The 15,300-nt window shown below is 36.3% G+C and overlaps 1 protein-coding gene across 1 annotated transcript in view; it reads right to left on the bottom strand.

Moving 5' to 3' along the window:
• The window catches only part of ADAMTS6 (ADAM metallopeptidase with thrombospondin type 1 motif 6), a gene marked incomplete at both ends in the record, with an annotated part of 137,316 nt that overhangs the window by 75,147 nt on the left and 46,869 nt on the right, over nucleotides 1–15,300 (bottom strand). The window contains 2 exons of the mRNA XM_083884445.1: nucleotides 5,312–5,417; nucleotides 8,823–8,866. Of these exons, the coding sequence (XP_083740571.1) occupies nucleotides 5,312–5,417; nucleotides 8,823–8,866 (150 nt within the window). The remainder of the gene's footprint in view (nucleotides 1–5,311; nucleotides 5,418–8,822; nucleotides 8,867–15,300) is intronic.

Genomic DNA, 15,300 nt, shown 5'->3' with positions numbered 1-15,300 from the left:
AATTGAAGAATGAGGCAAAGACAAGCACCTTCTGAAAAACCACCAGATTTTACTCTAGCACTGAAGACCATGCTTCTCATATAGAAGGGGGGGGGGTTATTTATAATATTTTTCATTTTGCATACATGCTGAAAAGTGACTTTGAAAAGTGCTACAATTGCAGGCACACTTTAGCTGTATGAACTCATTTAGAACTATTGCATGCTTGAAACTATTGCTGTTCTTTATCTTGAAGACAATTTGCTGTTTGACTACACATTCTTATTATTTCTCACATCTTTTCTCTATCAAGATATGACTGTCAAACTGTCAAATTTAAATTCATCATGTCATCTATAAGTCAAGACAATTCTGGCTTTTCAGAATATATTTTAGCCACCTATCTTATCTACCAGCTCCTTTCATACAGCCCCTCATGGGTTGTCTGTCATTAGTAAATTCTTTTCTTACTCCAAGATCTATGGGCAACTTTTTGTCCTAAGCCTAGTCCTCATGTTTTCACATTTCCTTTGTTTATCCATTTTTATTCTGTTCATTCTTTTTGACTCTGTTTTTCACTTTCCAAATCTCAGCTGACTCCTCCACAAAACTGCAACAACCAATGGTAAAATACCCTTCTTCTACTGATATGCCCGTCCAGTGGAATCTGGAATTCCTTACCAGTTTAACTAAGCATGCTGTACAGCATGCATGGGACAAGCTAGACATTTTAGAACATATCCAAATATAAAAGCATAGTGCAGAAAGCCACCTAATCTAGCTGGCTGGGGAATAGAAAATGGGACTGGATCTTATATCATTCAACTTGTTTGAGATAAAAGTACTATCAGGCCTGCAAAGAGTTTCTCTCTTCATCAAGAAGTAGTCAAACTCTGCTTGACAATTTAGGGGAGATACACTCATTTCTCACTCCTGGTACAACAAGTCACTGTTTGTGATTTTTGCTTACCAGCAATCTTAAGCAACTTTGGTATGAAATATATAATGGTAGGAAAGCAGAAATTCTGTATGTCAAACATCATGATTTAGTTTTCTAGAGTAATTCTAAAGTCTAAAGGGCAACTCTGAAATTTATCGAATTCACAGAAGTACTATGAGTAATATGAGATTGTTCTCAGAATCTTAGCTAGGAAGAAACAATAATAAAATGTTAGTTTCTCCATTATTTATGCCCTCAAGAAAGAAAGAATCACTGTGTACCACCATCTTCAATAAAAACAGCTGGCTGAACTGCACACAGCTGAACAATACCAAAACTGGATTATACACATAGAAGCACTACAAGTGGTAAGGAATGGAAGCCAAAAAAAAAAAAAAAAAATTAAAAACCTGCAACTATTTAGCAGAAAGTATGACTGACTGTTACAATTAGACTACTAGTTTCTTTAAGGTACTTCAAGAGGTACTTCCCTGGTACTCTTCAAGCAAATAGAACTAATTTGGATCAATACAAGGTTAAATGAGTTAAATTTAGCACACTATGATACATAGGAATTCCGACTAGGAATTCAGACAGGATCTGAATAAATAATTAACAATTAACAAAAATATGATCTTTCAAAGTGCAAGTCTCCCATTCTAATCTAATTAGAAGGCGATCCAGAAAAACATTTCTCCTTAAAAACTTAAGAGAGTGATAGTCTGATTGTAGTTCAGTCATATCTTCTGTTAAATATTTATGGGGGAGGTTAATTTTTTTTTTGCTTCTGTTCCACACCACTTACACATTTTTATGTTATATTCACCAATCACTTGGATGAAGGAGCAGATGCCTGCTCAGCAAATTCAGAGGACACAAAGCTATGAGGAGTAGTTGATACCCCTGAGTGCTGTGCAGCCCTTCAAAAGGACCTTGGCAGGTTGGAGAGATGGACAAAGAAGAACCATCTGAAATCCAGCAAAGGCAAGTGCAGGGTCCTGCTCCTGGGACAGAACAGCCTCAGGCACCAGCACAGCCTTGGGCTGCCCTGCTGGGGAGCAGCTCTGAGGAGAAGGACCTGGGGGTCCTGGTGGACAACAAGCTGTCCATGAGCCAGCAGCGTGTCCTGGTGGCCAAGAAGGCCAATGGGATCCTGGGGACATTGGGAAGAGCATTGCCAGCAGGTCATGGAAGGTGATCCTGTCCCTGTACTCAGCCCTGGTGAGGCCTCACCTGGAGTGCTGTGTCCAGGTCTGGGCTCCTCAACAACAGAGGACAGAGCTGCCAGACAACAGAGACATGGAGCTGCCAGAGCAGGTTCAGCAGAGGGGTGTGAAGATAAATAGAGAAGAGATGATTGGGAGAGGACCTCATCAGTGCCTATAAGTATACGAAGAGGATATGAAGGGGAGGTACCAAGCCAGGCTCTTCTCAGAGATGCTGAGCAATAGGACAGAAACTGATGCACAGAAGTTCCACCTGAATATGAAGGAAGAACTTCTTTACTGTGCAGGTGACTGTGCACTGGAACAGATTGCCCAGAGAGGCTGTGAAGTCTCCCTCACTGGAGATACTCAAGAATGATCTGGATACAATCTGTGCTATGTGCTCTGGGATGAGCCAGCTGGATCAAGGAGGTGAGATCAGGTGGGAGCTGGATCAGATGACCCACTGTGGTCCCTTCCAACCTGACTCATTCTGTGATTCTGTGTAATTGAGCACTCATTTGCTGTATGGTACACATTTGATGTAGACATGTCCTTTAAATGGTTCTATTTTTCACTCAATAATGAAGTCGATTTCCTATTCTAAGTCTGAAAAGAGGTACAGCAAAAAAAAAGTATTTACAAGACTCTCAGAAACAATTATTTTACTCACATATGCAAATAATGTCTAGCAGATACTGGAAACGAGAAGATTGAGAGGAAATAAGAACTTTGACATAGTTGTAGAGGCATTCAGTCACTGCGTGGGTAGAATGACAGGTGATGTTCTGGCTACCACAAAACATAAATCTTGAAGGTTTTTTGCCCACATATTCTTCCAGTTTTTACTGATGGTGTCCATGTGGCATGTTAATTCTTAAACTTGCAGTGCAACTTTCTTTAATAACTGTGCAGTTAAAATAAAAGACTTGTTTAAAAGCTAAAGGAATATGATTTCTGCATCTTTATCAAATTGGCATTTGACATATCATGCCATCTCAAGAAAAGAGCTGAGATTAGAGAATTCTAAAAGACCTCGTGTATAAGAAGCCAAAAGATACCAAACACAGAAAACACCTATGGCAAAAACATTCCTATGATCACAGGATATATGCTATCACTATATGGTTTTTTTTTCAGATTCTAACCAGTCTAAGCTCTTCAAATAAATTCTGATCACATTCCATGTTTGCATGATAAAACTGCTGTACATATTAAGTAATTTAGTGTATCTCTGGAATAACATGTATAAAACTTATACAAATATCTCAAATGCAGGTGCCAAGTGGATGGTGCCAGTCTCTTTCAGTGGTGCCCAGGAACAGGACAAGGAGCAATAGCCAAAACATAAAGCAGAAGAAGTTGCACTCAAGATGAGGAAGAACTTCTTTGCACTGAAGGTAGCAGAGCATTGGATCAGATTGCTCAGAGAGGTCATGGAGTCTTCCTCTCTGAAAACATTCAAAACCCAGCTGGACATGTTCCTGTGTCACCTGCTCCAGGTAACCCTGCCTTGGCAGGAGTTTGAATGAGGTGATATTCAGAGGTACCTTCCAACCCTAGTAATTCTGTGATTCTGAAAATGTAGATGTATGACACAGGAATTAGAATTAAAAAAAATATATTGGAAGATTAGGGGTTTTGTAGTACATGTGACAAATTCACAGGGAGGTCACCTATACAATACAAAATGTTATTTACAGGAATTTGAGAACTATTAATATTTATTGATTGGAGGAGCTCTTTCTTCAGGAGGGAGGGAGGGAGGGAGGGAGGGAGGGAGGGAGGGAGGGAGGGAGGGAGGGAGGGAGGGAGGGAGGGAGGGAGGGAGGGAGGGAGGGAGGGAGGGAGGGAGGAAGGAAGGAAGGAAGGAAGGAAGGAAGGAAGGAAGGAAGGAAGGAAGGAAGGAAGGAAGGAAGGAAGGAAGGAAGGAAGGAAGGAAGGAAGGAAGGAAGGAAGGAAGGAAGGAAGGAAGGAAGGAAGGAAGGAAGGAAGGAAGGAAGGAAGGAAGGAAGGAAGGAAGGAAGGAAGGAAGGAAGGAAGGAAGGAAGGAAGGAAGGAAGGAAGGAAGGAAGGAAGGAAGGAAGGAAGGAAGGAAGGAAGGAAGGAAGGAAGGAAGGAAGGAAGGAAGGAAGGAAGGAAGGAAGGAAGGAAGGAAGGAAGGAAGGAAGGAAGGAAGGAAGGAAGGAAGGAAGGAAGGAAGGAAGGAAGGAAGGAAGGAAGGAAGGAAGGAAGGAAGGAAGGAAGGAAGGAAGGAAGGAATTCTTAAATTATTATTATTGTTCAGATCTTATACAATTGCTTTTGAATTCTAAAATTCATCTGCACTAGATGTGAAGGAGTTTTTTATAGCCCCTACACATCAATATAAATGAGAGCATAGTTGCCCAGTGATTATCTAACATAATAGGTGGGCTAAAAATAATAACAAAATAGGTGGGCTGTTTACTTCCAACTCCTTTTTTTTTAATCAGGAGATTGCTAGCTTTCATTTCAGTCCACCAATGGAACTTTTAATAGTTCCGTTAGCTAATGAGTCTTTTTAGAGTCATCACAATGTACTACAAATACTGTCTTTTGATGGAAGGCCTGAAATATTTCCAGACCAAACACTACTCAGATTTTATCGGTGTCATAACAACACACTCTTTAAAACTATATGCTGATACTTTAAATATAACAAGTGATTCTGACTGCTCTATGCCTGTTTCATATAGATCATGCTTGAGTGAAAGAGGACTTAAAGCATATGAATATTGACAATAGAATTGATGTTTCGATGATAATGTTTTGAATTATATTAAAGACAAAATAAAAAGGCAAAAAAAATTACCTTTTAACTACTTCTATTTCATAAAGAAAGGCAGAAAAAGGTAATGGAGGAGAAAATATTTTCAAAGCAAAATATTTAAAAATATGAAACAGAGTAGGATGGTTGTGAGTCAAAGCTCAGATAGACAGATTTAACTGGAATCTGAAATCAAAGGGTATACAATGAGTCTTCAGTTCTAAATTTAAAGCCCCTGGAAATGCATACTAAATAAAATGCAATGCCACTCATGAATACCACATACAACAACATGGAACATCAGAATAGAGATGATGCAAGAAAAAAAATTACATTGATTATTAACTAATATTAAAAAGGTGATAAATTAAAATGTATTCTTATTTTAAACTCACTCACTTGTGACCAATCTCATGTGCAATGGTAAAAGCTGAACCTAGGCCAATGTCTTCATTAATGCTGCAGCTCCTTTCAGGCTCACACATTCCAGCCACAGAGGCCAAGCCTGAATAAACAGAAGGAGACACAAAGGGTCATGCCAAGGTGTTTCAGTCTTAAAAGCCCTAGTTATAAATGCCTGGATTCTTTTTAATAACTTCTATGCACAGAAGGAGCAGTTGGCAAAAGGTTAACTTTCTAGTCATTTGCAAAATCACTGGGGGGAATTTCACTTTGCCGGCTAGACATTAATATTTTTTGAACTGCAGTCAGTGCTGGAAAATGTCTAGACTAGGGGTTAGATTTATAAATTTTACTTCTGGTAACTTGGGACCACCTAGTAACTTGAGCCAGGAGAGGGAATTCAAGAAAGCATTTCTATTTTAACATTCTTGTGCCTGAAGAAAGCAAAATGTATCCACATTATTTTTCTAAAGAAATCTGTTTAAGTTTAGTGGGTTCATAAAAGCATACAAGCAACTTTTTTTGGTACGAAAAACCTCACATGGTACGTTAAAAAAATTAAAAAAACAAAACTGAATGCATCAGTGAAGAGAGAGGAGACATGTTAATAACAAGCACGCATTTAACCATGGAAGTCTTTTCCATTTATCACCCATCATCTTCTGGCATTAAAACCTTATTGTGTTACAAGGGCTTTTAAAAACTTTCTTCAGAGAGAGAACACCATTGGCATTTACCAACTATGGCTCTTCTATATCTTACACATTTTTCAGCAACAGATTATTACAGAACATACTGCAGCCATAATTTAGTGCCTTTAGATAAAGCTTTAAATATCAGGTTTATTTAATGTATTTCTCCCCTAGAAATTCTTATCTGAAAGAAGCAACAAACCTTTCTTTAAGGAAGTTACCTGCTCAGTTAACTACATTACAAAAAACCCCAGAAAAACAAGCAAAAAAGTCCTCGAGTCCAAACAACCCCAAAAATAACAACAAAAAAAATTGAAAAAGCTTAACTTTGCTTGAGAGATGAGGGGAATGAAACAGGGAGTGGGGAAGAGAGAAAGCAAACTATTTATATGAGTAATAAACTATTTGAATACTTCAAATTTTTCTATTTGGACTAACAGCAAGGAAGCCATAATATGACAAGTGCTTCCTGCTGTGTCCACATGAGTAATTAATTTGAAGCCATGGGAGTGGATCAGCACACTGAAGCACTGATGTTGAGGCTCTTGGCGTATCTTTGCATCCTGGTTTGGCCATTCTGGACTAGTTGAATCCTGTAGGCTGAACATCACTACAAATGTGACTCAAAGCTTCCTGAAGGGAAAAATATATTGCAGGGGTATCATGAGAACACACCCCATGGGTGATCTCAGGTCCCCTGTAGGCACAGACATTTGGGGGGTATGTGTTCCATGTTTTCTCCCAAACAAATCTAGTTTGGACACAGCAAAACTACTCTGAGAGCCAAACTGGCATGGGCAAAAGCTGACAGTGTGTGTCTGGAGAGTTTGCAGTGTGGAACCTGCAAAAAATATAGTAATTACAGTTCACCCATACTGTTCTAACTGAAGAAATTCTGAAGACAACATGGCAATACATATATATACAACTATCATGTTCCCCTGAAAAGTCCACCATATTTGAATGATAAAGACAACTCCACCTTCAGGTCTTATAACTGAGGACTTGCTTCAGCAAATTAGAAGAACAGAGTAATGTAACTCCATACCATACTCGCAGAAAGTGAGAGAGATCAAATTAAGAACTCAGTCAGTGACTCAGACTTTCAAAGCACTTGTCCTTCAATGGAGCCACAGACACATTGCAAAGACTTTTGAGGTCTATCTTTTCTAAGAGGTTCTATGAAAGGTTCCCTGCTTCAGGTGTCTGAAATAGGATACAGATGTTTATGCCACATTAAGTCTTTTACTTTTGTCTTTTCCTAGGATACCAATTATTCAGGTTTCTTTTGACCTTCTGAGACATCCCTGTGACTTTTTTTCACAGACTCCTTATATATATGACTAACTTTAATTACTGGATGTCAGTGTGACTTAAGCATATCAAATGCCTTGCAAAAGAGGACTACAGGGCCTCGTCTCTTCTCCAATTCAGTGCCTACAGTGCAGAAAAATTGTCATGGCTTTGTTGCCAAGACCCCTATAACAGTAAGTTGGAACTGATACCATATAAGACTCTTTAAATTTTTTTTAATAAACTTTTTGTTTAATAAAATATTTGCCAAATCTATCCTCTGTTACACTGGATTCAAATGAATCAGAATTTGCCTCTATGCCAAAATCTGATAGAATAAGAACTAATTACATAAAAATATTAAATAGTTCATGCATTAATGTATTCTCTTTCAGCCTTTCTTTTTTTAATGCTTGCAAAGACAAAATCTCTTCACTTTCATCACCTCCAATGTCAAATAAAATGAATTGTATTTAGAAATTCATCAGCATGATTTGCCTTTTACTAAAGCATGGTGTGGGTTTTGTTTATATTTATCAGGCAAAATTCTGGTATGTTTCTGGTACCAGGTAAACTACATCCCTCTGCCAGAAGCAAACTGTACTGACTTGTGAGAGATTTATGGAAAAAATTAACATGTATTAAGGGCATACAGTAATATAGGGAAAGACACAGCAAATACAATAATGAACTCTGACTGAGAAAAGTATTAATAATATGAACTAGCTGAATTAGAATTTTGTCTTTAATCACCTGCAAGAAAATCAGCTTACAAAAGGATGTCAACTAAAAAAAAATCTAAACAAGTTTATAATAATGTTGAATAATAATGAATAATGTTTCCTTTATATGTTAAAGCAACCATTGGAGGAAACAACCTGTAGTAATAGGTCATCTCTAGTTATTTATTGTAGTAAATAACTTCTGGTGGCACATTTATGTATGGAGAGAACAATAGCTTTCCATCCTTAATCCAAGGTTGCCATGTGCACTTCTCCATTTTCAAACCACTGTCTTGAGTAGTTTCGATGTTATTGTTTTTTCTATCACTGTGCCCATTTTTCTAAATCTGTGAAAGGAAAAAAATAAAGCTGTACTCGCTGTGTACAACACAGCAACAGGGTAAACCTCAAAGTCCACTTCTTTTGTAACGTTTATGTGGGCAGTTTTATAACCTTCCTGAGGATTTTTTTCTTCTCTTTTTTTAACTAGATTATGGAAATAAATGGAAACAAACAGCAAGTTCTCTTCTGTAAGAAGTAAAATTGAGTAAACTGCAAGGTTTTATCAGAACTACAGTGTCAGAGATGAAATACACAGCACCAGTTCACATACTTCAAACTTCCAGCAATGTATCAAAGAAAAAAAAATCCATCTATATTTTCTTTTATTTTTCATGTTTATAAAACCGCAAAATTTTGAAAGTACAAACTTTAAAAGATCTAATCAGTCAACAAACCAATAGCTAAGTATAAAGCACGGAAACAGAAAATATAAGCTGAAATTTCTCTTTATAATCTTACCCAGTGTTCCACAAGGCTTGTTTTTATAAGTGCAGATATCATATCTGTTAAGAAAAAAAAAAAAAGTAGATAAAGCATGTCAGTGAACCACGTTTGTAAGATAATTTGTATATTTATCACATATCTGTATCTTAGTCCAAGTTGTCAGACCGCAATCAGTTTAATTATGTGCAGCCAGCTGGTGTCGGCATTTTCTACACTCTGGTGTAAACCACAAGCTGCAGTACACTCACAGCCGCTGGCCTCAGGCCAGTGGGACACCTGCCAGCAAGAAAAAAACGGTTAAAGTGGATCTTTGTAATCACCAGCTCCATAAAGCAGTCTACCATTCTGTTATGAAGTTACAGCAGCATGGCTACAGACCTCTACTGATCCTTAAACCCTAAGTTTTACATATTCAGCACAATTGGAAGCCTCCTACAGTCTCACGCTTACAAATCAAACAATATAAAGTGTAAGTCACACTACTTAGACTTTGATTCTAATTAAAAACCTGAACTCCTAACTATTATACCATTTTAAAATAACATCTTATGAATGTCACCATAGTGCCTTTCTCATTATCCTTCCATAATTATAGTGTATCTTAACAATATGAGCTAACAAAACTAAAATAAAAAACACCCTTCCAAAAAGCTAAAAAAATTCTTCAAAGGAAAAATTTTGTCATTGTAGATAAAATCTTTCAAATACAGAAGCTAATGAGTTTTTGTGTAGTTAATATGTAAATAATCTGGAGCTACCAATGAAATTAAAATGTTTTCTGTGGCATAGCTTTTAAAACAGTAGTGGTCATGCAGCAGTCAATTCATTAATTAGATTTTCATATTTTGATTATGCAATCCTATAATATGGATAGTGATAAAAGTCAGTCCCACAATGCTATTGATTTTCAGTGATTTATACTGATTTTCTTTATTTCTGAAGCATACAATGCTTAAGAATAATTTCTACTCTTTAGAAAAGCAAGTGAGAAAGAAATATGAAAAGATACTATCTTTATGTTTTAATTTTAAACCCAAATAGTTACTAATTTCAGGCCACCAGACATTTTCTGTTAAAAATACCATAAGGACTGTTATCACATAGAAGTCTGATCACAAGATATATACCTTTCACTGCTAAAAGAGTTATGGTCTGTCTGCAAGCCAAATCCATGGACAAAATAACAAAGCTTAAAATTTGGAACAAATCCAGCAAACTCTCTATGCATGCAGACTGCCGTGACCACATGGAATTCCTTTGATTTTTAAAGGGTACTGAGTGTGGAGCAGCTTGTGGATTAAGCTATAATTTTGAACTTAAATGTTCATGTGCACTAATTTCATCGAGGTGGTTCAAATGTACACTGATTTCTCATTTGCTGTCTGGAGGAGAGGAAGGTAACCAAATCAGCATTCTTATAGAAAACACTCTTATAAAAAAGTATCCTTATTTCTCTTGAAATACAATCACTGAAATGTTCCTAAGCTTCAAGATGACACAGATTGGGAGCAAAAGAAGGATTTTTAATGAACATTTCCTGCCTCTTACATAATTGAGGAACCAAACTTCTTATTTCTGTGTTCAGGACAGTATCTGAACCTAATCCTTTTGAAGTTCAAGCAAAATCTGTTCCTCAGAGAAAGCAGACGGCTCAGTCTTATTTAGTGAGAAAACTCTAACTAAATTCTTTAGAACATAGTTGACAACTGAATGGAAAAAAGTCTCTGAAATACACATGTCTTCTGCTTTTTAATACTCAATGGCAATACAGAAAAACAATTAAAGAAAAACATCCTTAGATAAAATGGATGTTTGAGAATAAAGTCAATTCCACTCAACTCAAGTAAAACGTTGTCATTGAGTTCAGAAGAGCTGAAAACTTGCCTTATGGCCTGAATCAACTTGCTGTCCTACAGGTATGAATCTGAAGTTACTCCTCACCTAAAGTTCAGTTTCAAAAAACTGTGACAGGAGAGGATTATATTAATTAAGTCCCTTGTTTCTGTTATATTTTTGAAAAACAAAGACCACAGTTTCTGCTTGGAAGTGAGTGTTCTCCATTATGCATAAGCTAGCATTTTTAAGAAGATATGATGATAATGAAACTTAATTAGATAATAAAACTAAGGAAAAGATAACTTTATTTTCCAATACACCAATTATGTTTGCAAGAACATACCTGGATAGTAATATGTTCTAAATATTCAAGTTTTAAATATTCAACCACTAAATATTCAAGTTTTACAGACTATGATTAATTTCCTGTAAGGATATTCATACACTGTCCTAGGCCACAGTTCACCAGGAAGAAAGTTTTTTGAACTTTTGAAAAAAATTTCAGTGTCCTTACTTTATCTACATCATCTTCCAGCTCCATTTTTTCATCTTATTGCTTTCATATGAATGGTTTCTGCTAGTGATTTGCCTGAAAGCACACAGAATTCTTATGAACCAAATCACTTGCTTCATAATTTGCTTCTGTATATGGTTTAAAATCAGATAACTTGTCTTCTTTTTGTTCTCACAGCACTTCCTCTAACTTTATTTTGAACCTTCAAGGAATCCATTTAGTTCTCATATGTTGGGTTCCAAATGCAGAAGACTACGGATGTAGTACTTGACAGATTGTAATTTTAAGCCAAGAAACCCCTGAAAATACAAATCATCACAACTGCCCATAAGATTAGATAAGTCTAATTGCTTAAGGTGGGGGGGAAAAAAAAAAGGCAAATCAAAAAGAGACAAAACAAATCAAAATAGAAAGTCCACATCAAAAAAAAAAAGCAGCACAAAGGTACAGTTTGATCACCAGGAGCCTAGTAAATACCTCAGGAGTTAAAGAGACCAAAAAGGTAGATTCTCAAGCCAACAATTATCTCAACCAACCATCAAAGATTATGACAACAGCCACAATTACGACAACTGCAAAAATGCTGGTTCAGTTCACTGACAGTTGGTATAAGAGCCACTACAAAAAATCTGAATAAAAGAACACCGTTATATAGGTAAATAACTTGGGATAAGATGGCAGCCAGATAATTTTGAGACAGCCAAGAAAATTCTGTGCCCAAGCCAAAAAAGAAGGTCATATAACTCCTAATAAAGTGGGTGCAGTGCCCTTGAAATGTGACCACACTGGGGAAGTGGAATGGAAAAGAGGTAGGAGGGAAGATGGTTGATTACATGGCCATGCCTGCCCTGCAGAAATCAGAAGTCATTTCATGAGGCAGATGGAGATGAGGTCTGGGCATTCCTGTGGGGCTGCTGAAGAGTTGCAGCAGACAGACAGGAAATGCATGATGAATGTACAGCTGTCACTGACAACTCTGACTGACACATCAGCCAGAAGGAAACTGCATAGACAGACCAATATCTGTTCAACAGGATGGTCAAGAACCAGAGCAGCTATACACTCCTGTCATGCCATGGATCAAACAGCAAGAGTTAGTGACACTTTAAAAAGAAAAAATTCTAGTCTTTTTTTGGCAGGATATACAGGCACCATGCTAAAATACACTTACATACTGTATTAAAAAATTAGAGGGATCACACAAGACACTGAAATTCTCCTATCTGTATTATCGAGCTGTTTTAAAACTCTATGACAATTTTTTATGAAAAATTCCTTGCACAGATTTGTACCATGAGAACAACTGATCTCAAAGAACTCCCACAAAAAGTTGTGGAGATGGCCACGATTATTAACAGGCAAAACATACCAAACTAATTGGTTTTGGAGAAGCCAGCTTAGTAGTTATGTACACAAGATCTGTGCCAGTGGTATTCAGTTCAGTAAAAAAGCCACTGACATGTTTATTTAATGTATTAGCATGGATGTAAGCTACAGACTATCTCTTCAAGAAGTCTCTGTTATCTGTAACTCTAACCTGAAGAAAAATCCATTTCCTTTGCAAATCTGATGACTGGCATGATCCTGATTATTTGAGTAGGACACTTAAGTCAAACAGATAAGAAAGACAAATTCTCTGTGAGTATTGTAAGCACTGCTCAAACTTGTCAGGTAAATTATCTGCAGCTATAGCCAATCCCAGGCACCTCAGGGGAATACAGCCATTTGTCTCCTGGCACACTGCAGAGAAAGGAAAGAAGATTCTTCCTGATCCCTGCACACTGACAGTTTTCAGGCCTAATGCATCCAGTTGTGCAACTACACAGCTCACACAGAGTTCTACGATAGCAAAGGTATTCCCACATTAAAAATAAATAAAAAATTAAGAGACATACTAATTCAAACTATAAGAAAGATCTTTTTATACTAAAGCATCACAATGATTCAATCATAGCTCCACCCACCCTTAGCATAAAAATGTAAGTAATTTATTCTAGAAGCTAGAGAAGATAAAGAATACTCTTTAAAAGCTATTCAGCCTCACATTAAGAATTATTTAGAGTATAATTTGAGAACAACTGCCCTAGGTTATCCAGTTATCTACGTTTCCCTCCACAGCAGTCATTTGTCAGTGTTTGCAAAGAACACAGGGCAGGTCATTCTATCTTCCCTGATAGAAGTTCCCAGCTCTGTGGCTTAGGACACTTCAGAGCGAGAGATTGCATCTTATAATTTAATTGACTTTTCTTTTCTTGTCTTCAGCCCTTTGTTAATTCCTCTTTATTCTGAAAAAAACCTAATTGTTTCAGTGTCTGTCTGGGGTATATGGTTATGCCTTTATCAGCAAAGTTGAGCCCCACTGTTTCAGTAGAGCTCCTTCCCTTTGAAATCACTTTTAATTTTTTTTTTTTAATCAAATTAATATACAGGATTTCTCACACTGTACTATTACACCGTGGCTCTTCTGTCACCACCATGTGCACTCACAGGCTTTTTAAACTTTCTGCAGCTTCTGTAACAGTTCAAATAATTATTCTAACAGCAGCATTAACAGTAGTAGATACAAAGGCAAAAGTAATTATTTCTTCTTACATGTTAATGTGCATTTATAAATTCAAGGATAACAATGCCCTTTCTACCAGTCTCATTATCCAAACTGGCCCATTAACTGAGAAGACTCTCTATAAAACACTACTATTACTAGCTATATATTACTGGAAATGTCCAATGTGCAAGAAGGGACTATTTGCATCAAATTAACACTGAGATAGAAATGTATGTGTTAAAAGATTGGAAAAGTACATGAATATACTCGTATTACAAACACTTTAAAGAATTTCTTTAATCAACAAGAATAACACACACAATATCTTTATCTACAGTAAAGTAGTAAAGTAACTTTATTACTTAGTCACAGTAAGCAAAACATGAAAACTCTTACTAGAAGAGCAAACTGTTTAAAATTGGTATGAAACACTGGCTGTTTACTTATACATACTCAATCTATTCCAAAATTACTCTGAAAGCTAGCAATAAGCATGAGTAATATTTAAGATAGATATTGACATAAATAACCAAGGCTTTTGAAGGAATATTTCTTAATGGAAAGGAGTTCAGGAGACCAAAATAAAAATAGTAAATAGCTGAGGGAATATCTACCACAATTGATGGAATTTAAATTTAATTTAAAAAATAATTAAAAAAAAAAAAAGTAAGAAAATTCAGGCTAGGCAAAACCAACAAATACATATATGACTGGGCATGAAGTTCTGTGTAAGTTTCAGACAGGTGAACATGTACTTCATATATATAATACTAGATTTGCCAGTTAATCTGACTGAAAAGGTTGTCAGAAAATAAAATACAGCCTAACCACTGATTCTCTCCTGACTAAGAGTAAACAGAGATAAATACTACAAATTATGAATATTTCATTTTTAGGGAATATTTCCAGACATATTATCTCTGAAAGCAAGGTTTTATTTTTCACTTTTAAATCAAATTATACTTTTTGACACTCACTTTTTAATTATTATAGGTTTTAAGAACAAGCTCTTTAAGTAAGAACTATCCCTCTCACACATCCTTAGTCAACAAACCTAACAAGTTCATTAGAGTTACATATTTTTTACTTTTTATCCTTCATGTTATGCAACATGATTTAGCTATGCATCCAAACATAGATGTCTCATTTTTGAATAAAGGTAGAAGATTGGGCAAAAAAAGTACCTAGTGGGAAAAATTAGATTAACCTAGTTCCAACACCTATGACTATAAACTGAAGTGCTGCCAGATCAGACTGAAATCTCAGTTTTCTCTTAAATGGATCAAAACCTTCAAGCTGATAACTCCAACTTCTATTTCTAAAGTATGGAAAATAAGAAAAAATAGGAAAAAAAACAGTGAGTAGCTTGTACTTTCACCCTAGTGTGATTTTTCCTTGGTCTGTTTTGGTTTTTCTTCTTTTTTTTTGCATACAAATACTTGGCCGTATTAAAAAAGAGGTCATTTTGCAAGTGCAGACAATGTTAGTAACACTAGATAACTGGATGTCACTAGTATTAGAGAATTGCAATGGAATTAATAACTCCTGAGATAATTTGGTCATTCATTAGATTTGCACAGGTTACCAACAGTAATACT

The sequence above is a fragment of the Zosterops lateralis genome (assembly GCF_965231275.1).
Source record: "Zosterops lateralis genome assembly, chromosome: Z".
NCBI lineage: Eukaryota > Metazoa > Chordata > Aves > Passeriformes > Zosteropidae > Zosterops > Zosterops lateralis.
This window is presented reverse-complemented; position numbering and strand designations above follow the sequence as displayed.